General features: G+C 37.3%; 1 protein-coding gene across 7 annotated transcripts in view; it reads right to left on the reverse strand.

Moving 5' to 3' along the window:
- Positions 1 to 25083, reverse strand: part of LOC139808718 (uncharacterized) — a 56300-nt gene that overhangs the window by 28651 nt on the left and 2566 nt on the right. For 2 of the 7 annotated variants that reach the window (XR_011730931.1, XM_071771005.1), the window contains exons 2-10: positions 16304 to 16704; positions 14880 to 15176; positions 12710 to 13233; positions 11701 to 12026; positions 10612 to 10677; positions 6934 to 7135; positions 5276 to 5527; positions 1500 to 1702; positions 439 to 530 (exon numbers count right to left, since the gene is read on the reverse strand). Coding sequence is in view for 4 of the 7 variants with exons in the window: in XM_071771005.1 (XP_071627106.1) it covers positions 439 to 530; positions 1500 to 1702; positions 5276 to 5527; positions 6934 to 7135; positions 10612 to 10677; positions 11701 to 12026; positions 12710 to 13233; positions 14880 to 14951 (1737 nt within the window). In the remaining 3 variants the exon portion in view is untranslated. Of the gene's footprint in view, positions 1 to 438; positions 531 to 1499; positions 1724 to 5275; positions 5528 to 6933; positions 7136 to 10611; positions 10678 to 11700; positions 12027 to 12709; positions 13234 to 14879; positions 15177 to 16303; positions 16705 to 18559; positions 18661 to 25083 lie in introns of those variants that run through there. The other 5 variants (XR_011730930.1, XM_071771003.1, XR_011730932.1 and 2 more) reach the window with 3 other exon arrangements.

Below are 25083 nucleotides of genomic sequence, written 5' to 3' on the forward strand. Positions count from 1 at the left end.
ATTAGTTCAGGGGTACGGAAAATTAGCGACATTAATGATACGTGCGCATCAATGAGCAATTGACTATGAAATTTCTGAGACCTGTTGTTAAATTCATTGTCAGTCACATCGACGGTCTTCACCATTCTGCTCTTCTCTTGATCTTGATAAAAATATGACTATATTTTATATTTCTAGTCCATTATATGTTATATAAGATAATTTATTGAAATTTTTGCCGAGCGGAATTTTATTTTACACATTTTTTTAAAATAATTTTGTTGAAATAAAATATCTAAAATGGATTTCTGCTTGGTAAACATTTCATTAAAATTTATTACTCGATACTAATTCTGATAACATTTTGTTCTTCAATTTCACAAATGTCAACATTAGCAAAATTCGCGATACGATGATATGTACAGATAAACTATAATATATGATAGCTATTAAACTTACCGTCATTTCGGCACAAGAGTGATCGATAAAAGTCAATTCCGATTCCTCGCCAGCCAAGAGCACGCTGACGGTCTTTTCGCCGGACTCGTCATCTGCAACGTGAACGAGAATACAGTTAGGTTTTTAAATTTTAAGTTAGTTGAATTCAGGGCACGTATTATGGAACTTTTCGGAATGGATTCCGATCGGAATTGTTCCGTTTTCCCTAGAAAGCAAAATAGAAATCCAGGAAATAACTAAACAATTCCGATCGAAATCCATTCCGAAAAGTTCCATAATACTCGGAGATGGTATCACGAGTGAGTGAAATGTATATTAAGTAGCTTATTAAGTAATTAACAAATAAAGCCAGAACAGTTAACCTGATTTTATGGGGAAACAAACGTCTGAGACTAAGTTAAGTGTCACTTCAGAAGCGTCCTTCATTCTAAATGCAATTCAGACTAGGAATATGCCGGTACTTGTAAAGTGCAAATCAGGCCGAATTCAAACTTCCTCATCGGTTTTCGAATAAGTTTGATAATTCGGCAAGATCCTCGTGAAACTGACGCAGCACTACTCGCAACAGCTTTACTCTAATTGTATAAATAAAGATTCATATTTTGAGGAGTGGGAATTTATTTCGTACGGGGTGAAGTCTTTGGTACAGAGACTTCCGAGTAACCCGAAATAATATAGAGTGTCAGCATTTAAATCGGATTTGTTTCGGTTCACGCACACACAGCAGATCAAACAGTGGGGATCCGAAAACATCGTGTTGCCCCTATTCCGGGCCATTCCACGCCGCTTCGTATCGCGCATGCATGTGATGCATGGATTTTTCCGTGACCGCTCGAACAAAACAATTACATCACACTCCAAACTCGAATGGAGAGTACCCTGCTTGTTTTCGTTCCGGTTCATTCCCAGTCTATTCGGCTGGCTTTCGAGGATTCTTACAGGGGGGTCGCGTGCCGCGTTCGATCGATCGGCCGTGTTGTCGGACGAGGACGACGGGGTACGGTAGGCCGTAGATTTTGCGGTCGCGATGACTGCAACTTGTGTGTATGTGGTCGACTCACCGATCGAAGTGTCGTAGGCGTGCAGGTACTCGGAAGTCATAAATTGAGACACCAACGAGCTCTTGCCAACGGCGGGGGCGCCCAGCATAAGGACGCGATACGGCGCCGGACCTTGAGACGCGCTGCTCTCCCTCGAACTCGCCAACGAGCCCGCCGCCGAATTCCGCGCCGTTCCTGGGTACGAGGCAGTCAGGTGTTCCGTGCTGCGTCGAATAGAAGAAAGGCTAGGCGCGTGTTGAGATTAGCACAGGATAAAGCTACATCGTCGATTTATATCAAAATCAAAACTTATTTCGTTAAAAGATTCAAGAAAATAAGGAAAGATATACTATGCCGCACTTAAATTTTTTGATCGACGATTTGGGGGGGGGGGGGGGGGGGATTTTTTGCTTGGACACAAAAATGAACGAATGTCACGGACGTTCAGTTTTTTAGAACGTAATTTTTTTAGATTCGTAATAATACTACAGCTGAGTAAAAAGCATCATACATATCTTATTGGAAAATTGAAAAATGTATTTTTATTTCTCTATTATTATTATACCATATAAATATATATTTAATTTTATATATTTTAGCCATTCAAGAATTTATAATAAAAATATAATAAACTATAATACTATAACTATATATAATAACTATAATACTTTCAATCAAGTTTTCATCCGCTGAATTATTTCAGGGATAAAACGATCATCATTCTCAAACAGATCTGGAGGTTTACAATTAGATAGACTGTTCGATTTAAATAAATTCTAAAAAATAGTTCTGAAAAGAATTGAGTTGCATTATAATCTCTCAAAGGAGTTCTTAGGCATAATGAGAAATCATAAATGCTTATGGAAGATACTTAGCTTTACATGACACAAGTAATCCGGATCAGATGAAAAGAAAAATTGCTTTCTTAAGGCGGAAGTATTCCATGAAAAATTCTTGCATCTCGCGCATTATTTCATCAAAATATATCTTTAAATTAAAAATACTTTTTTTAAAAAGTTAAAATTTTTTTAATCAAGATATATTTATATAAAAATTAAACTACAGTAACTGTTTTCTCTTTATAAAATATAATATCTACTTTAGATTCCAAATTTATTTGTTTCAATATTATTACTGCTATATTAACTGTAAGTAATAAAATACAATTATGTCTCATACATGTATGTTGGCATTACATAAATCAAGAGACACGAAGTGTCTTGCGCCAAGTGTACGTGTGGTATAATTTAACCTTTCTTTCGAGGTATCTTAAATAGGCAATAAATCTAAATGTCGCGCGCGACGCGTGTTGCTGCAGAAGTCATCTCGTGAGATTCGAATGAAATTTTGAGAACCTCTTCTACGAAGAGATATAAACTGATTTTATCTCGGTGAAAATTTCATCGGTCGTATGCTCCCCTCGTATTTTCCCTAACTTCCAAATTTTCAACGTCAAATATTTTGAGTAACTAAGCTTCAAATTAAAATCTCATTAAAGTCTACGGGCAATTAATTAACTGTAAGACACAGAATATCTCTCTTACACGTTAAGCCTTGAAGGGTTTATTTTCTGAAGTATTTTAGCCCCTCATCTCTGTTAAGCACACTCGAAATTACACCTCGTTTTAAATTTTCACAGAGGAAAGGTCAACTACGATTTTGTCGCAGAACACGCTCCTGCAATTCGATATTCCTGCGACAAACTTTAGAAAATATTCTGCATATTGTACATTGGAAATTTGTTCCATGCGATATTCACTCTTCGTTTTATATATCGATATCAAACACACGGTAGTCGCGTCTAGAAAGGAAAAAAGTATCGTAACAGGTTTATTCAATCGCGCGTGAATATTCAACGTTCACACTTCGGTCGGCAGAATCTGAGTAATAAGATTAGCGCTTACAATGACACGACTCGTTACTTGAGTCATTGATACTTTGCGCTTCGTTAATTCGCTTAGTTCGATATTAAGCACTGCTACATATAAATATTTTATAATATATTATGTACAAATATTCTTTTCGGGGGGAAATCAAACTCTCTTATATAGTCCGTGTTTGCCAATAGTTTACATGCATTTAATATATTCTCAACATTTCCTTTTAATATATGGTACCTACATGACTATGGCTGGATAATACAATTATTTTAATCTTCTGTCACAGAGTTTAGATGAAGTTATCAGAATCTTTTGCTGTATGTGAATTCAGACATCTTTTCATTTTTCTGCATAATGCGGATTTCTCGAATGACATTTAGATTCCACTTGTCCTAACCTTTTCATAAAAGATACTTTTAATTTTCTCAAAAATAGAAATATACAAATGTATGACATTCTTATAAATAGACAATAATACAAATAAATTTAAACATATATAAATTTAATACAATTTAATTTTATCGAAAATATTACTGTTATTATTAAATTTTAGTAATTTTACATTAAATATTACTATATTATTATTCATATTTTTCATATCTCATTTAAAAGAGACGTAGTAATGTCTCGTGTCAAGTATATTTATATACATATAGAAATATATCTCCGTAAAAGAAACGTTATAGCGTCTGTCTGTATATTCTTTATTAAATATGCTCTGTTATATATTCTGAAATACTAGCGTCATACACAGAAATTAAAAAATATCAGATAACATTTTTCTATTCAAACAAAAGAGTATGCAGAAAATGTAATTTGTATAACTATTATATAACAAAAGTTGAATTTATTAATTTCTAATTAATTGCATATTTTTCAATTTATTGACTAAATCAACTTCGTGTTTACTGTAACAAGCATAACAGATCTCTGAAGGTGTTAGTGAAATTAATTATGTGAAATCAAATTGTCTTAATTCTGTCTTTATTCTCTCTTTCTCTCTAATATATTACGCGAGATTATATAAATATACTATAAAAAAGTACAAATACAAAATACAAATTGAAGTATATTTTGCGGAAGATATTTTATGTAGAAAATGCAATATATTATTTCGAAATGCGAAAATGTGGAACATTTTCCGAAAAAGGTAAATACAGAATAATAATATTTCATATCTCTTGAGGTTTCTTTATGCCAACTGCGTAATACCCGGTCCCAGCTTCGGTATATTATATTTGTATGATGTCTGAAGACCACGCTCTAAGGTCCAACGCGCGTGTCTACGTAACTTCAACGCCACACGTAAACTCACGCGTTCGATCTAGAGCGACAGTCCAACTTGCCGCTGCGACGACGAACTGGAAGACGAACCGGAGATAGAGGCCGGAAATATTCTACGGTACTCTCCTTCCAGAGCTGAGAGTAGACGAGGTGGTACAATCGCAAATATCACCGCTCGACCGTAGAGTAATAAGTGCAACTGTCGATCGTGTCGATATCGCTACTGCTATCGACACCGCATTAACAAAAATACATTCTTATCAATTTTGCAGTAAATTTCCTGTATACGCTGCGGGATACTATAGAAGATACATCGCGAGAATATTCCGTAGAGATCGTTATTTTTTGGTAGCAATCTCGGTAAGAGACTCAGAAATATAGAGCTGTGAATCTATTTTGCTAGTAATCATGAATTTATAACGTGTTAAATATTTAAAAATATCGCGATTTCCACATTTTACTTAAACAAAGAAGTTATGAGATTTGGCGAATATAACTCTGCGTCATTCGAATGTTGGAGATTACCAACATTCGAACGTTTTAGAATTGGAACACATAGCACTTACCTGCTCATATCACAAGAATGTTTGTCAAATTATAACATTTGCCCTCATTAACTATGCTTGAACTTACCTAGAGTTGCTGGACGCGACGCTATTGTTAGAGCGCGATCTGCGGCTCTTTAGGGAATCGCCCCGGTTTACCACCCCCTTGCCCGTGATGCTGAAGTGCCGTAGTCTGTAGTACTCCTCCTCCACGCCGGTGTTGGGCATACTCGCCACTCGCGATCTTTGTTGCGGAAGACACAGATAATTCGGCCGACCGGAAGAGCGACTGCCAGGAGCCTTCACTGACTGTGATCGACTATGATGAGGGCTTCCATATCTGCGGGTTATTTGATCGTCACTATCTGATAATATCGACGCAGATCCAGAAGAAAAAATCATACTTCAGAGCTAGGAAATAAAATCATTGAAATTGTTTAAAATTCAAAACAGTTTCATAAAATTTGATAATATAATGTAATAATATCTTTGTATATTACTAAAGAAATATAAAAATAATCTTTCTTAAAGTAATATATTTCTAAATAATTTTAAAGAAATTTTTTGAAACAACTTTACTTTCAACTAATTTCGTGAGTTGTTGTAATAGTATCATGAAAAATTATGAAGCTTACATATGCTATAAAATTATGAAGAATATTTGGATTGAAAACGAACTTTCTCGGAACTTGTCATACACTGTCGTAGTGTTGTAGTGTCAAATTATACTCAATCTTCTTATAGATCGACATTGTTCTTACTCAAAACATGTCGTTAATTTAACTAAAACAATGTTAATTTAACTAGACCAATGGACTTAAAATAATACTGTTTTGAGTCTGATAAAATATAAAATAACAAATTTCGACACACATGGTAGTTCAAAATAACAAAATGTTATTTAATTTGAGGTATTGGTTTAAATTTTATCCTTTAATAGTTTTATATTTAAAAAATACCAAAAAAATTATTATTATTATTAAACATGTTGAAATCTGAAAAATATTGGAGATGTTCTTTTCTTAATATTCGTATTAATAAAATATATAGATATCTCTTTATACATATACATATATATTTTTTTAATTTAAACCAATATAGTTCTGAAACATATTTGAAACTGGACACCTGTTTATAAATCTTTCTATCTACAGTGCTTGATGCTCTTTCGAAGTATGGATTTTTCCTTCTGAGATATTCTGTATATAAATCCATAAATATTGAATATCTCTGGCTAGAACTTCCGAAAAAATTTCCGGGCAAACTTCCTTTTATCGCGACCGCGAGCATACTAAATGACTTGAAATACATGAGAGAAAAATGTTCATTGAGCTCACTGCGCAGAGCGGTTTAATATTTTTTTAATATCTTGATATCTTGTTGACCATGTTATCTAAAATGTGTTTTATTAAAAGTACTGTCGGAGATAGAGAAATGCGCCGAAATATTTAAAATAATGATATCATATTGCTAAAAATTGATAACGATGTCGGTTAAACTCCGGTCAGAAAACTGTCTCTCTTTGAAACAAATTTATTTATATTTATATGTAATCGTATTAGAGAAAAGAGAGAGAGAGAGAGGAGAGAATTTTAAAATACAGCGAATATTTTATCAAATATTACCCGTTGATTACGTCTTCCTGAATCTTTATCGCGGTCTATATCACCGATATCGATCGCGCATCGTTTTCTGTGTCATAAAACCGCAAGTGCCGCAGCAACGGTCGATATCTGCTCTGCTCACCTCATCTCAAAGTCGTGTATCTCCTGTAGGGTGAGGGTATTGGCAACGTCTAGCAGCTGCCGCATGTTTTCTTCGCGTCGCCTCGCGTCGGCGTCCGGGTGCAGCAGAATCGTCGCCGCGGGCGCGTCCAGCGACAAGGACGGCTGTTGCACCACGATCGTCGCCTGGGTCGATCGCTTGCTGCCGCCACCGGCACTTCCGCCTTTCGGATATGAAAAATTTAAGTCCATTATCCCGTTCTCGGGCTCGTTGATCTTGCGGGTCACGAATCGGCGGGAGAGAAAGAGATGTGTCCCCTCGTCCCCGCGTCCTCGTTCCCGTATCTCCTCTCATTCCGCTTTCGCGGAATGCGATTCTGGAATCTTTTTAGGCCACCCTTCTTCGTTCCCCTCTTCGGCAAAATTGCCGAGAGGGTACGCTTACGCGTGAAGCGTGCCTGACGACGCATCCGCGGTTGTCCCGACGAAACCGCCGTCACCCGTAAACCATTTTGATGATGATACTTCGCGACGATCCTTTCGACACGGGGGTAAAATCTCGATAGCGCTGACATTGTGAAAAGTTCAAGTGTATTTAAGTATCCGTTGAGTGTACAGGCTGGGTTAAGGGTCGCTACTCCAAAAAATTTTCTGCGGTTTTAGATAAAAAGCAAAGAGAGATAATGTCACGATTAGATAGCCTCGATGATTAAATAAAGAAATTACACGCCGTTCTATTTGCCATTTGTTTCCTTAGCTTTATTTTATTCACAAACAGTTATAACGCATAGAGAAAGTCAAATTGATTATTATTTCTATATTTATATAGTTTCTATGGAATATTTAGGATCAATATATTATTTCAAAAAGGAAAATTCCAAGAATAGTTGCTCAACTGTTTACGACTAAAAACGAGAAGATTGAAAATAAAGTGAGAAGTGAAAGCGAAGCTTATTGTTTCGTAATTAATTTCGATATTTACTTTAACAAGAGATATTAATTCTGCTTGATAAGAAAATTTGATATCGAAACTTTTGGTAATCCTAGAAACGTTGAATATTAATGTATTATATTTCTGCAGTATGTTAATCGCGTCGTGACATATGAAACTTTTGTTCGAATTCGAAGTTAAAGTTCAGAGTTGATTGCAGAGCTTTATGCCCCGTTGTTCAATATAATAGTATTCAATTTTTGTTAGGGAATCTTGCCTTCAGAATCGATCGCGCAATTCTCTCTCGGATGTGCAAAGGTAAAAAGCGTAAAAATGCGTGGAAGATAAAAATTTCCATGCATATTATAGTATATTAAAGTGATTGCTTTTTTTTTAATAAAATGTAGACATTGTGTTAGCATTTCGATTAAACGAGATGCATATGACCTTTAAAACGGTGAAAAAAAATGAAACGCGAAGAAATTCATTGGCAATCACGGTTGACCCATAAATTTATAGATGACTATCTACTGGGTTTGCACTTGAAGTGAATTTTATAATTCCTTTTCGAAGCAAATAGGATTCGAAATCAGTGTCAACAATAATAATTGATCGTCTCAGAAATCCTTTTACGTAAATGATAGTTGTTCTTTCGTAAACTTTTCTCGTTCGAGCTTTTTCTTGGTGTAGTAATTTCCAGCCCAGCCTGTGCAGAGATCAACGGGCATCTTTAAGACGCGGAAACCCCTCGTTTAAACAAAAGTTCTGCAATCTGCGAGAGCTCGAGTCTCGCGCAATTGCAATTACCGAGATTCCATCTGACACTGTCGACGTGACGGACGGAATAATAACGCGGGGAATTGCGGATAGCGAGGACGGCGATCCCGCAGGCTTCGCGGCGTGTAGTGTAGTGTACTAGTGAATAGAAGCAAACAGGTAAACGACAAAGCGTGATTCGATAGCAGGAGTCGCAAGCGGCATTCCCGAGTCTTCTCTTTCGCGCTGCTAAACGGCACGGCGTAGCCGAAGCGAGCGATCGCGTTGCAGATATCGCGCACGAATTAAAACTGGCATAACATTTCAACGAGTTTCCAGATTTCGACGCTACAAATATGCGAAAATAAATCTAGTCATGCGTGATCGTGTGTAATTTTGCGTGTCCACTCTCGGTCGAGATAAAATTAGATGTAATTTTTTTTGAACTCCTACTCTTTTTGAAATGTCTGCTTGTATCCGAATAAATATTTGTAAGAATAATATTAATTAAAATTTGAAAAAGAGAGAGAAATTATAATGAAATATATAAACTACTCTCATCGTAGTGAAAAATGACTTAAATATAATACAAGCTTTCTATTTTTTTTCAATACAGCTACATATAAAATGTTTAACGATAACTTTTTCATATGAAATACATTTTGAATTGGATTCAAACTCATTCAAACTTAGTTTTAATTATTTAGTTATTAGGAATAAAAATACTTATTGTAGCAAATGCATTTTTTCATATTTGCAGCATTTAAAATATGAGCCCAATGAAATTATACTGATTTTAATTTTTTTTCGTGGTATTCATTGATGAATCTACGTCTATCTATTCATCTAAACGACAAAATTCACATTTTGTAATACATATAGTACTAAGAGAAAGCAGAAATATGGAAGAGGTAGAAATTAATAATGACAAAATATATAATTTTTTTTTCAGAAAGTATACAATTTTTTTTATTGTAATAAACAGTACGATATAATTTCATTTTGTATTTCTGAAAATGCATAAAATTCAAAATACGAATATAACAAACGGGATTTATAAAATTACATTTAATCTTACAGATTGATAGCGTAATGAGTTTTCCATGTTTCTACCTCCTCCTTTATCAATCGTTCCCATAAGCATTGAATTAAATTAATGGAGGTTTAATTGAGCCCCTATCAGTTTAGATCTGTTTTTACAAAAAAGATGTCCTTTTTTTTTAATCCTCCGTGCATTTTAACTAGTGTTTATGCGAACGGTTTTACGACGGCGACAGAAATCACACTTAGCCGGTCGGTGTATTTTGCATACTCAAAACGGATTTTTAATTAATGATCAAAGCACCGGTGACGATATTTCCCTCGGCTACGGTGCCGATTATCATCGCAGACTTCGCAGCAACGAGACAACGAGCTACGACATTAAGAAAGTCGCGTCTCATAAAGACCGTTTCGCGCGAGAATGACTTTTCGTCAAGATTATTTTCGTCCAGAACGTAATATTCATTATCGTGCTTCTTTCTTACTCTCTCCCATAGGGTCGATAAATGTCGTCGTTGTCGTCGTCGCACGTTGCCGTTGCTGGTTATCTGAGATTCGCGCGAAAGAGGCGCAAGCAGTTGATTGACAACGCAAGAAGAGCGAGAGGACAGATAGACGCAGCGAAAACAAGAGATGGAGAACAAAGGAGAAGAAGCCCAAGCGCATTCGCATAGTCGCATTTGTGTTACCGTATTGTATCCACGCAATACCATTAAAAAGGGCGGCCGCCGAATGACAGAAAGCTTTTATCAAGTCGCGTCCCACTCATTCACACATATTATCATTAATGCGTCATCATCATTGTCATCATCGTCGTCATCGTCATCGTTGTCATCGTCATCACTGTCATCGTCATCACTGTCATCGTCATTGTTGTCAACGTCATTGCATAAGGTCTCATGCGCTTTCGACGGTCGCTCCGGTGTGGATACGTGAACGACTATATCGTCTATTCGCCGGACTATGTAATACCTATTGCGCAAAACGGGAAAAAGAGCCTGACCCATGAATGAATGGCTGAAACGAGTGGATGAGATTCTGAAAGAAAAGAACATCAATTCATTTCCTTAGAGCTACCGTCATTTTTCTCGTCTCCTCTCGTTTCCTCTACTTCACGCGCGCGTTATTCCACGCACACATATATCTATATACAAACGCATGGGATCGATTCACATCGATGTCAATTAGCGCTAATTTGCCTGATTAGGGATATTTTACCTCCTCTATTCGGGCAAATGTCGTTAAAATTAACGCAAAGACGTGAGGTAAAAGCAGAATAATTTACGGTTTCGGATAAAGGAGACAATGGAGTGATATTCTAACGATAAAATTAGTAGTTATGGTATCTTAATTTAATTAATTTTGACAGCTTTCAACTAATTTTAATAAGAACAATAAAATATTCCGTGTTTGACCAGACCTTTCCACGGTCTCTCTGTATTATAGACAAGATTATAAGTATCATATAGTGTATAGCTGCCCCGCAATCTAGAGATAGCGAATCCCTAACTGGAATTACTTAAACAACTCGACTGCAGAATCGATCGATAGTCTTAACTGGTTAGAGCGATCGACAGCCCCGGTTAAGTAACGTATACGCAGCTAGAGAGTAAAATCGGTGGCTCACGATCAATGCTTAACCGAGGTTGCTGGTTTTCTGCCCTTCAATTCGTAATAATAACCACGAACGCGCGATCGATCGCCATTAGTAGGATCCTGTATCATAAGCTCATCAACTAAATTACTGTGAATATGAATTCGGCAACCAGATCAAAATGAAAGAGGGGGAGAGGGGAAGAGAGGCAGACAGTGAGAGAATGAGAGAAATATATTCGCGCCTAGAAATTCAAGAGAGCGACGTTGGTGGGGCGAATAGAACGAGCGAGAGAATTCTTTTCTTTCTTCTTTTTATCTCCGACGAGGGTCACGACGAAGTCTATTGTCACCGTCGCGATTTCAACGCGAATTTTTGACATCGCATTTAAGAAACTACCTAAGAAACGTGGTACCGAGGGGTTTACTATTTCGCAGAAAACATGAAGAGACTCTCAAGAGACTCACCCGCTGATCGTCGCGATTTCGTGCTCGCGCTACTCTGAATGTTACAGCCCTGGGTATTGCACGGCTGGGTCGCGCTTAAGAGCGATATATCGAGCGGATTGGTCGTCACGTTGATGTTGGGCCTCTTCTGGCTTCGCCTGTGTTCGGTCGTGCCCTTCTCAAGCGCGTTCGCCTGAATCGAGTTGACTTTCCCGCTGGCCGCGTAATCGATCTGATATCCCGCCCTGGCGTTCTGCTTCTCCTGGGCAGCCACCAGATTTCGAATCGAGGAACGCGTATCGGCCGAATTGGGCTGACCCGCGTCCACCGAGCCTCTCACGGGGGTGCTAAATACAAACGGGATTATATACGGTCTCGTCGCGATAACGCGAGTGGCAGCTGACTGACGAATTCACAGCCGAACCGAAGATGTCCCCTAAATCTTCTCCAAACTTAGAATAAAATTTAGCCCAGGCGGTCAGTTCAGAAAATTTGTAGTTCGTAGCTTAGTCGTAAACTTTGTAACTCCAAGGGGAAAAGATAACAGAAGTAAAAGAGACATTTGATTCCCTTAGGAAATCTCAGTCTTGCCCGAAGCAGAGTAGAGATAGAAATCTTTAATCTGGAAATTATTGCACAACATAGCGATTTAAAATCGAAAAAAGAGAAATATAACTAACGGATTATATAGTTCAGTAGGCAATATATGTTACATATGTAATTTAGACAAAATTCGTTTATTCCTAAATTTTCTTAAAATTCTTTAATTTCAAGATAGGGGAGTCTTCCGGACATTTCACATAGCACCTTTTAGACATCTCAACGTTTTTGATTTTCTAAATTTCAATTAAATTACATTGCATTGTAACATTGATATTTCTCATTCAAAATATAGGCAAGCTAAAGTTTTTCATAAAATTCATCTTATTGTTAGCGTAAAATCTACTTTCCACAGTGATGTCACTCGCTGCCACTCATTTAACCGCGTTTCACTGGGGTCGTCATTCACCGAACAGTCAGTTAAACTTACCTAAAGAAATCCGCGGCTCTGAGATCCGGAAGAGGCGGGGTTCTGCCGCTACCGCCGAAGGTAAACCTGGTCTCCTGATGCGTGGGGACCATGGGCGTGGGCGGCGGATGAGTCGTCGTGGCCTCGGCGCCGTTATTTGAGTTGTGTCCCTGATTGATAGAGGAACCGGTGGTCGTCTTATTGTTACCGTCAGGTTGACCCGAATCGAGTCTCGAGCGCATACAGCGACCCGAGGGCCCGGCGACCTCGGTCCCATCGAAGGTACAAAGCGGGGTCGTGGGCGTCGACGGAAGTGGTAACGGCGGGGTGGTTTGATTCGCCGGCGCCGCGACGGAGATCGGTGATGTAGGTGATGCCGGCGACGAGGTATGGCTGCTCCCGATAGTGTCATCGGGATGCCCCCGATGACCAGCGGGATGGATGGATGATTGTTGAGACGGGGCCGTAGCGGGAGGTGACATTTCGGCCGGTACGTCGATTAGATCGAAGCTGTCGTCTGGCTGCTCCCCGTCTGTCGTCGTTACCTATGAACGGAAAAAAGAAATCGTCCCAACATTTACAGTTACACAGTTGCTGATATTTTTAATTTCATGTAGAATATATAGGTGTATATATAAGCATATGAAATAATGTAATATATAAATATACGTGTAAAGTTGCTGCGATTGACAGCGATGACATTTCGCGTTCGAGACCCCGAAATAATTTTTCCTTACCGAAAATATATATCGAGGCGTGAATAGCTCTTGAAGTATGAATGATGAAATAAGTGAATAGATTTTGAGGAATAAATAGATTTTCATGTTAATAGATAAATAATAACGTTTTAATAGATTAATATTCAGTAGATTTTAACACATTTTTAACTTAAAATTTAATAAAAATATAGATTATAAAAATTAGGAAAAATTGCAAAAATTTTCTCGATAGTTTTGTTTAAAAAATCGATTTTAAACTCATCAGAAAATCTCTCTTATTAAATTCAACGCTGTATGAAATCTCACAAACTAAACTAATTTTCTCCTTCTTTTTCCCCTTCTATTTTCTATATCAGGATATGTCAGATTTTCTGTATTTATTAAATTACTACCTCGCGTGCAACGTTTAAGGTTTTCGCGTGGAATCAGATTATTTCCTTAAAGCACGTATCACTCGAGAAATTGATTGATGTATCCGAGTTTGTGGAAAGTATAACGAAAGAATATCTCGTCGAAACAGTTGGTAATCTAAAAGGATTGTTTGATATCTCAAATTGCTTCGGAAATGTTCGCGTTCGTTCGTTACTCCATGAATCCAGAGCATTAATCACTCCCTTCAGGTGTGCCCTACGAGGAAAAAACCCGGTTCTTGTAATTGTTCATTTAACTCGGGCATATTTGTTAATTCATTTAAAATTAATTTAAAGTACCATGTGCCCCGAGCGAAAAAGTGTATATGACGAGGCTCGCACGTTGGCTTCACGCTTAACCGCAGACTAAAATATGAATACTAAGCACGCAAAGGTACCCATTAAATCCCAACGCGAAGAACATATACTTTCCTCAGTACGGATTCGTTAAACAGCAAACATGGAAGCACGTTTCATCGATGTGTCGGTGCATAATTTACTAACTTTCTTCGGCACTGCGATGCAATATCGCGGGGCACGTGCGCTTCATCAATTAATATATCTAATTACTATTTAATATCGCACGTAATAATATTTAATGCTTATGAGACTCGTAACCGAAGCATGTATTTGACTTTAACACTGCTTCGTAAAAGCATGCAATGTAGTTCACTGCTACAACGTCAATATTAATAATATAATGATCAACGTTCCTACGTACATTCAAGTCTAATAGAGTTGCGTAATAACGATATTAATAAAATACATTTCGTAAATATAGATTGGTCAACTTAAGTCAAACTCAATTTCGCGACGATGCGCACGAATTTAACTTTAATCTCGAATTTAATTTTGATTTTAATTTTGACTTTAATTTAGTTTTTAATAACGTTTATTGAAGTAATATTCACCGTATATACTTTTGGCGTGTGTACAAATCTTGCATTCTGTAGTATTTATACTGGCCACCCACGTCTCATCAAATTTGCACGTCTAGTCAAATTTGCACCGCCAACGCCGTTCGATAAAACGCGTCTAATTCACGCTTGTCATCCTACCTACCATGGTGAGCATGGTGTTGGCGCTGTCGGTGCTCGTGTTGATCGTGGTCTCGGACGCCGTGCTGGAGCCCATGACCACGACTTTCGGCACTGTGCGGCAGCTACGGCTGCCGCCGGCCGACTTGAAGTTAAACCGTCGGATCGCGGACGACAGAAGATCGCTGTCCCGCCCGCCGCCGCCGCCGTCGGCTCCATGCTGTCCCCGCGATGGCTGCGACTGCGATGTATCCCCCGTGTCACCCGCGTTACTTCCCAAACTGCCACATCTGGCTGCCGACTCACGACTCCTCGAACACCCCTGCAACAGTTCGGATTTACGGATTCGCGCGCGTAGGATGTCCCTCGTAGCTTGTCATCCGTCACGCGAAAATCAATTGGAGCGATTTGTTGGAATTCGCCGATATGAGAAAAAAGAATTTGAAGAGGAATCCTCTATTTCTTTCCATCACGATTCGCTTTGTTGGAGTTTATTTCAGTTAGTTTAAGGATGTTCTATATAGGTACCGTCCCAACCAAAAGTATGCAGGAAATATTAAAAACTCTGATATTAATTCTCCAGGGATCCAAAGACAAAAAAATGTATATAAATAGTTACGGAACATCTAATAGAATGTAAAAGACGTAGATTTAGTGACTGTAAATAACTGTTACTACTATTTTTTTTTTCAAAAAAAATTTTTAAAAAAAATTGTAAATTGTTTCAAATTTTGTTGCTACACGGAGAGAATTTTCTCTTAAAATTTACCCTAAAATCATGGTAGTTGTGGGACAACATGTACCACCAAGAATTTTATGCGAGCTATTCTGATTAATATATGTACCATAATAAAAAATATTAATATCTATTACATTAAAATATAAAATATGTTTGATTAATTTTACTAACAATAAGATATATCTAGGAAATTTCAATAATTTTTCAAAATTTACCAATCTGGTTGGTAATTTTTATCCCGTTGTTTGTAAAATGTCTTTTGTATATTTTAAAAATTCCTTGGTTGTCAAGTTGTCCCAAGTTTGTAGTGAATTTAAGGGTAAAATATAACAAAAAATTCTCTCCGTGTATATTTTTATTTGTTGATGATCTGCTTGTGTGTAAAATATTATTATATTAGTAACATTTTTTAATGTTTACACTTTTCTCTGTAAAACCCTTTGTAAAACGGATATTCAAGAATTAATAACTTTTTATCTAAATTGTGAATCGATTTGAAATTTAGCCCCGAACTTTAAAAGAGAATACACAATATATATGATATTAAATTTTCGTCAACTTCGTTACATTTTAACTAACTCTTTAGAACACCCTTAAATGACTTTGATTATTGGAGAATCAACGATCGTGAGCAGAACATATAAAATATATAATAGATAAAGAAAATGAAGCTTAATCGAAGAATTGTTGCATTTTTCATGTGCGCTTACTTGGGACTTGTGTTCCGGGGTGGACGGTGGATTCGGTGTGCTCGGCAGCGAGCCCCCCGCAGGGGTACAGTGCCGCAGTCGCGCCAGGGCCGTGCGAAGCCCCTCCGTCACGAGGACCTTTTATTGCTCCCGATTTTTCGCCGCTACTCCTCGCGCCGCCTCCTTGTTCCTTCTCCTCACGTTCTCTTTACGATCCCTTAGCAGGGTACTCGAAATCCACCCTCCGTCACTCGCCACGGGGATGATCGTCCGCGGGGAAGTCGAGAGATTCGTCAATCCGCTATCTCGTGCCGCTGATTGTGTCCCGCGCCACTTATCAAACACCACATTCACCATTGCACACTTCCTCCGCCCTTACAACCCTCCGATTCTCTTTACCCCGTTTATCTTCTTTCCCTTACCTAGACACAGAGTTGAGCAAAGTGTAATAAAATCAATCCGCGAGTATTGATTGCCGAGTCGTTTAATTAATAATTATGATCATTGAACAATAAGGAGTCATAATTAATGGAAACGATTAAAGTTAAGATAATAATAGTAGATCACAATTAAGTCATTAGCCATTAATCAGAAAAAGGATAGGCTTATTGTTGATGTATTATAAATTAATAAAATATTTTTTAAAGATTGACTATTTTTAAATAAAATTTATATTTATTAGTTATAAATAACAAGTTTTTTAGTTGTACGTAAATAAAAGAGAGAACACATTAAAATTATTCTCAATATATGTAACTCTCATTTTAAATTTATATAAATAGTTTACGTTGTTTTGATGAGTTTTTGTCATAGCTGCATATAAGAATAGTTTTTTGATGATGGCAATTATTACGCAGGAAAAAATTTTTTATCGCGAAATATCAATGTACAATAAATAAGTCAATAATTTTTTATTTTGTAATTATCGAATAATTTATGATTATATATACATAGTTTTGATTAATAAGGTGATTATTTTAATTGGCAATTTACTGATGTATGATTATTCTAATCATAAATACACCCCCCATTAACACCTGTTTTAGTCGATTTTAGATAATTGTTTCCATTAAAATATTCATTAACTACGTGTCTTCTACCGTTTACGTTTTATTTATCGACGATGTGATAGAAGTACAGCGGGTCGTTTGTTGTTTTATTCATCCATGGGATATTAAATGGCATTAATCAACTACTAATCATCATAAAAATAATTACTTTTCAATACTGTCGGGAAAACTCCTCGATCGGGCCGTAGATAACGATCCCTCTTGTGATTTAATGGCAGGCCTTGAACGAGAATTCGCGACGCATGGGACGAGCGAATATTAAAGCCTACACACCGAACGAAACACAAGAGTTCTTGCAATACCGTATCTGTAGTACGGTAAACACACGGTCCCATATTCGATGCGAGACAACGGCGCGAGCTGTCGTGGCAATTTTCATTTTAGATTCACATCAGTTACTTACCGTACACGCGACTCGACGCGACGTTAGTATTTATCATACCGAAAGCAGCAGCTGCAAAAAGTTTCTATTAACGAGCTCTCGCAATGACGTGCCTTGAATAAAGTAAACACCGAAGTCGCGTGCATGGTGAATAGTAATTTAAATTCGATCCGTGATTCTCTGAGATTTTTTTACGTGAAACTTCGTCGTCTAAAATTACTTCGAATTAATATACTTTACCATGTAGCTTTCGACGATGTTTCCGGTGATTTTTTTTTATAGGATTTATTAAAATGGTACTTTTAGTATGATTTTAATTAATACTTGTGTACAATAATCAATGCCGAGTATAAAAAATGATGGCAATTAAAACAGTCGATATAAATATTAATACATAAATTACTAAGTGTAAAAGCAAAATTTTCCCATGACGATTCATATATTTTTTCACATTTTTTTTTACCTTTATTTATATAATATCTTCAAAACAAAAGCTAAACAGAACTTTATATAATTTTTAATAGCTCTCAAATATATTTGTCAAAATAGTATTGCTATTTATTGATTGACATTAAAGAGGATCTTGTTATTTTCAAATATATATTTCAACTTTGTTTATTTCAGTAATAATTTTTATCTGTACAGAATTCTAACTAAATAAACGACCCATAGAACGCGATGAGATTTTATCGTTCTATATAAAAATATGGACGTTATACGATTACGTTTAACAAGTGAAGAGATCGTAAAGTTAGTGTTTTGCACCGAACTCGGGACGCTGTCATTTACCGTGCAGTAAGCTGTCCCGTGAACTTCCTCTATTACCTTATATATCACCCGTCAATCTCTCGGTCGTACACGTAGCCCCGTTACTCTGTTACAAAATATTCTTGTGCTCCCGAAGCATCGTCACTCTCTCTCTCTCTCCCTTTTCGTAAAATTCCGAACGTCTGTAAAAAGAGCACAAAGGGGCCAGGTGAGGCGAGGCGAGAGACGAGGGGACGAACAGAAGGATACAAAGGGCAGGGCGTTTGTACTTTACGTACGTATGCTTTACGTAAGTCTCGCTTCGATGAGTTCGAATTTTAGTTTAATTTCGATTCAGTCCCACTTATATATACCCACGTTTGACGATCGAAAATCTCGAGGGGATGTGAACTTTCGAGCGCGCGCGTGCGATGACGCGTGCCTCGGGGGAAAAAAAATTGGGCTCGTAAATCAGGCGCGGTAGAACGTATTACGCTCATAAATTGGGCGGGAAAGACATATCTGTTAACCCTCTATTGAGAATGGAGAGACTAAGGTATCCGCAAATTTGTGCTCGAAGTGAAGGAGTATCGATTCTGCACCCAATTTTCGAAATCGCGGTTGGATTTATTGCTATTACGTCTCTTCGTTAAAGCATCTCTCTGGCATCTCTTCATATTTGCATCGGAACAAGACTTAACAAGGAAGCGGCACGTATGTAAATGCAAATATATATAAGTTTAATCCCCCCCCGGCCTCCTCCAAATCGTAGATAGTTTTGACAGGGTAATTTGCAACGGTTTAATATTTTTGCAAACCCGCGAAACGAAGGACATGTATACAAAAATAAACATATAATTTTACAAAGCTTTGTACAAGACTGCACGCAGATTGGTTATTACGTTGGGCAATGTTTGGCCGTGGCAGCGTCGAAGGAAAAACAAAACACTCACTATTTCATTGTAACAATATGGAAACCACTTTGACATGAAGTTTCGAAAATGTATAGCCGAGATTTACGACTGGCTATTGTTTTGTAAAAGCTTTTTTTTTTAACTGTCGACAGAATCCCGAATCGTTTATTGTTTATTGTATCAAAATCCAGCGGGAAAAAAAGATGCGCTACGCGAACGCGCGGCTTCAATCCGCCGTGTAATCCTATTTTCGGTCCAATCGTCGAAATTATTTCGCGCCACAACGAATTAACCCCCGTGTTAACTATTTTATAGAGTTAACGGGCCGCGCTATATTTTCTCGTCGATGTTCGGCTTTGTATCCGCCGGAGAGTCTAAATCGGATACGCGTTAAATACACCTAACGTGAAAAGCGCGGAAATATTTTCAGCACCATTTGTCATATAAACGGTGAATTAGCTTTTCCGGATATTACGGCCGCATGGAGTGCGATGCCGTGTACACGGGCACACGTATACCCGCACTACCCACACAGTCGCACGTCCTTCCCCACGTCCCACGTCCGAGTAAACGCATCGATTAATTATAATACGGCCACGTTTCTCTGAAAACGCTTCTCCGACGATGACGGATTTCTCATCGGCTAAGCCTGTTTCGCGTCGCGTAACGCGACGAACGCACATGGCCCGAAATGAAGTCGTTGGTTGAACGGGACGGAAAGAGGGGAAGTGCAATATATATAAACATATTGTATAATATAATACAAATGATATATGATATGTCGGGAACATATATCGGTTAATTATATAGAATCGACCGCCAATTGGTAAAGGAACTCGTAAATGAAAAGTAACCTGAAACTCCGAGCTATAAATATTGTAAATCCCCATATTGTAATTTTGCTAATATTGAAATAGCGTACGGGCTTATATTCGCATTTCATTAACATATATAATTATTCGAATCTACGTAAAAGCGACTATGCAATATTGTCCTCCAATGATTTTAAATTATCGCAGATAGGTTTCATATCGAATAATGACGGGAATATAGAACAGTTTTTAATTGAATTTCATAATATTTTTTAATATAATGCGCGAATCCATTTTATTGTTCTTCCTTTATAAGGCTTCTTTACGCCGCGTCAACAGTCTATATATCACAATTATCGTGACAGCATATATATTCATTACTGGCAATATTTTCCAATAATAAAATTTATCATCGTTTTTATAATTTTAAAAGCGTGACTATAACTCTTCGTCGTAATTTAAAAATAAATATTAATCGATCTTTTAGGCTGTAATTCTGCATTGTAATTAGCTTTTAAATGACTGCGAGTTTGGAAAAATATTATGAAATTGTATGTTATTCCAATTGAACTCATTATTGTTGAAAGTAGAATTTCATGGAAGAGGGGGGCGAATATATAACGTTAACCATTACACGTGAGTAGATTCGGTACTCGTAGATATCTGATTGTATTTTCGAGCTTGTTGATCGAACGGGTTTCGATGTGCCAGCATAGTCGCCAGAAGCGACTCGGTTCATTTTTCAAATGTGAACTTTCCTCGCTCGAGCGCTCTCGTGATATGATGGTTCGATTTCGCCGGATGGCGGCCTACACGAGAGCACGTCGAACGTGACAAATCTGGATAGCAATTAACTTCCGTATAGGTGGCGACGATTAATCGGTGGATTAATATCGGAACTGATCGTTTGTGCGACGAAAATTACATCGCGATAGAATATCTCTCGGAGCTGCGAGTGATGGAAGTCGAGTGATTAGGTCGTCGGGTGGTAAGGGCGAATTTAGGAGGCTTAGGGGGTTCCAAGAGACGTAACACGCTCGGATTGACGTGGGAATTTCGATTAACTTTGCGAAAATCTAACTGGACACCGCATATGCACCGGTACGACGTAATGTAAACGAAACTATTCCTTTATTTAATTAACTGCAATGGTAATTCCATGCAACTCTCTAAATAGTTTGATTGTATTTCACATCTATTTCAATGTGATAAATCAGTATTGCAGCATTGGTCACACCGCTGCACGCTGACCGCAACAGCATCCAATTTGAAGGCGTATATATAATATGTAATTGACGTGACCTTTTCAAATTGTAGAAGATTTTTCCAAGCTGTTATATTAAACAGTGTGTAGGCAGTATTAATTGTTTTTTTAGCAGAATTGCCTTAAAAGTTAACTTTTAGTTCTTTCACTCTTAATTGTGATTAATTAAGATAATGTCAAGCAAGTTCTAAATTTCTAAAAAATAACTTTTAATAAACTCTGTCTAAGAAATTAAAATAAATATCTATGACTATGGATTGATATATTACTATAAATATGGAAATTAATACACAAACATAAAATAGTAAATATAAATGTAAATATAAGTCATCCCCTAAAAGATGAATATAAAGCTTCTTCCAGATATTAAGACAAAACAACAAAATATTTGAATAAAAATTTGATAAAAGCTTATTGAATTGATTTAAAAAGTAGAAACACGGTTAATGGTTAAATTTAAGTGGTTAAATATCAATAGGAAATTAATTTTCATAAATTTTTAATATTATGCGATATCGGTTTTTCTTAGTTTATATACAATAAATATTATACATAAACTAGTTGCAGATATATATAAAAATAATAAAATATATTACATTATAATATTAATATAATAATAATAATAATAATAATGATTATAATAAATTAATAAAACACCTATTAATTACTACAATGAATTAGTACAATTTGTATAGCACGGTCGGAACCTAAACTAGCGTTTATATTGCATATCGATAAATCTGCCACTAGTTAGGGGGCAATAACGGGGATGAGAGTGTGCAAGAGAAGTTACGACGACGAATAGGGGGGTAGGTCGAGATGATGCAAGATATGGTACGAGGGAACGTAGGCCGATCGACCTGGTTAACCTACATAAAGAGAGGGAGAGAGAAGGAGGAGGAGGATAGGGTGCCTCTTTCCCTTCGTGCCCCCCCCTCCCCTCGTTCCCAACTGTTCGACGTTCTCACGTCACAAAGAAGAAACTTTATCCGATTCTCTCTCTCTCTCCCTTCCCTTCTCTGGATAATCTCTATCTCTTTCCATCGGCCAGAGAGACCAGGTGGAAAACTCGGTGCACGCGGTTGGTGCCGACGACTTGGACGATCAAGTGTTTTCGCTACGTTGAACCGAGGTAACGCGAGGCGATTCTTCTCACGAGAAGAAGCGTGATGCTCCAGCGCGATGATTGGCACCCAGGAAAAGTGAAGATTTCTCGTTGACACGGTGTATTACGGATCGAGAATTGAAATTAATACAATCGCGCTTCAGATCGTGTTGTTGGAGACACGAAAATAATCTCTACGTTTGTTTGTACGTATAATAATAGGATCGTGACGACGCAGGCGTGATATTCATTTTTTCTTTGTTTTTATAACACAAAATGTTAATTTATTGAAATTAAATCGGTTTTAATTCATTTCTCACATGCTAGACAGTAATATGTCATGTTAAATACATACATGACAATGTAAATTTAAAGTTGTAATGTCAACGTGAATTAAGCTTCAGTAATTTGCTGTAACTTTTCAAATTGTATATAGCGTAGAGTTGTTATTTGTAATGTAAACAGAAGAGAAAAAAATTTACTTAGCCGAGTCTAATTTTAAAAAATATTACTATAGCCACCATTATAGACGGCGTTTTGATACACGTTGGTTAAAATTAAGCGAAGAATTCACAGCGTAAGTAGAATAAGTCAACAATATGTAGGGCTCATTTTGTGTATGCGCGAGTCCATATTTAAAACAAAACGTTGCAATGATAGACTTAGCTCATTCTTCTTCGGCGAGCCTCTCAAACTTTTCAATTTATCTCTTTTCCATCCCTGGCTCTATTGTCTCTAGAACTTTAAAACTCCCAGTTAATTTTAACTAACTTGAATTTATCGAAAGGGTGCTAAAGGTTAAAAATTGCCACGATAAGTCACAGTTTCTTCGCACTGAATGTTCGAACATTCTCATTTGACGTAATACATGTGGACTGTGGCATATATAAAATACTGCGGTGCAAAAGAACTATCTCGTTAATTGGCCACCTGGCAAAACGCAGTAGCCATACGCATACCTCCGCGAGTCGGTGATTCGTTATCATCAAAATGGGTCACGGTTTCGATGTTCTTTCACACGCTTCGATTCTCGCGCGCCCGACAGATGAGTCGTTTGCCACGATCTCCGCGTTCCCGTTTGCCTATCATCGAAACGTAAATACGGCGCAACCCCCAATAATCCGAATTCATCGGTAGTCGGAATTCTTTCCCGAATATAGAGCTTGTTTTACGCCCACACGGAGGGCTAGGTATGTACGTGCCTAGGTTCCATAATTTCGAGGGGTAGATGAGAATGGAGATTAGCAAAACCATCTTGTTTCTAATGCTAAATATAACACATCATTTCTTTATCTTAATCTGAAATTCATACCAGGGCAGATCCCAGATGACATTTGAATTGCTCAAATATTCCCAAGATAGGTTCTGCATAATAGCTCGAGAAAATCTATCGCGACCCAAGTTGAATAGTTGAATGGTTTTGACCCACATCATGCGTGCGTCAAACGATACATAATTTGCGGGACGTTTTCTGAAAATTTTGTTTACGGCGAGTGCGAAAAGTATTTCTCTAATATCCGTCGAACAAATGAAAATGTTTAAATTAAAGTTTCAATTTACGATGTATATAGTGTGAATGGTGAAAGGTGCATGGAGGTACAAGGTACAATTGTAAATATTTCGTGACAGTTCTCATATGTCTAACTGACGGAGAATTTATAGCGAGATTAAAAAGACATGTAGACGGACTAACACCGTGATAAGTTGTATACAAATGAAAGTCAATTCTTGATATTTGACTCGCGTGACATTTACTTGCAGGCAGCTTGCATGTAACTTTAAAAGTGACAGAGAGATTACATAAGTTTGCAGTATTCACAATGAAAAATGCACGCTATATTTCACAGATGCTACGATGTCACAGTTCTCTCTCTCTCTCTCTCTCTCTCTCTTGCGCGCGCGCACACGTTCTTTCTCTTTGGGAACATATTATAAAAATATTACAGATACTAAAAATCCTAAAATATATCGGATATTTTTCTTCCTTTTTAAATATTGACATTTTCGCTCATTATAAGTATTACTTCGCTTAATAATATATTTTTTGCATATTTTTGCTCGTACATTTAAGTATCGGAATTCAGCAATTCAAATGCCTTGAATATCACGAATATACGCTCGCTGCTAATTAATTCAGGTTATAGAGGTTGTACAGTGCTACGTTGGACGGTTGCGCTATGGTTTGAAGTTCAAATGCATTTAATCGCATTGCGACGGGAGAGAATGAGAGTAAGAGACAAGCTTAGTAGAGAAGAATATCTATTAGAGGGAAGAGAGTCAAGAGAGCAAGGAAGAGAAATGTATATTAGAGAATGAGCGGGAATTAAGGGAGATATTTATCGGACAGGAAACAGAGGCGACGGAGATATTATTATGTTCTGCGAGGAGAGTCCTTTTCGAGCGTCAAACAGAAATGCATTGCATATAAATTGGACGTCAAATGCGTTTGCATTAAAGCAAGTATAATTGAGAGCAAATAGTAAAGCGAAAGAGAGAAATATAGAAAT

This window comes from Temnothorax longispinosus, chromosome 2, assembly GCF_030848805.1.
Source record: "Temnothorax longispinosus isolate EJ_2023e chromosome 2, Tlon_JGU_v1, whole genome shotgun sequence".
NCBI classification, from domain to species: Eukaryota; Metazoa; Arthropoda; class Insecta; order Hymenoptera; family Formicidae; genus Temnothorax; species Temnothorax longispinosus.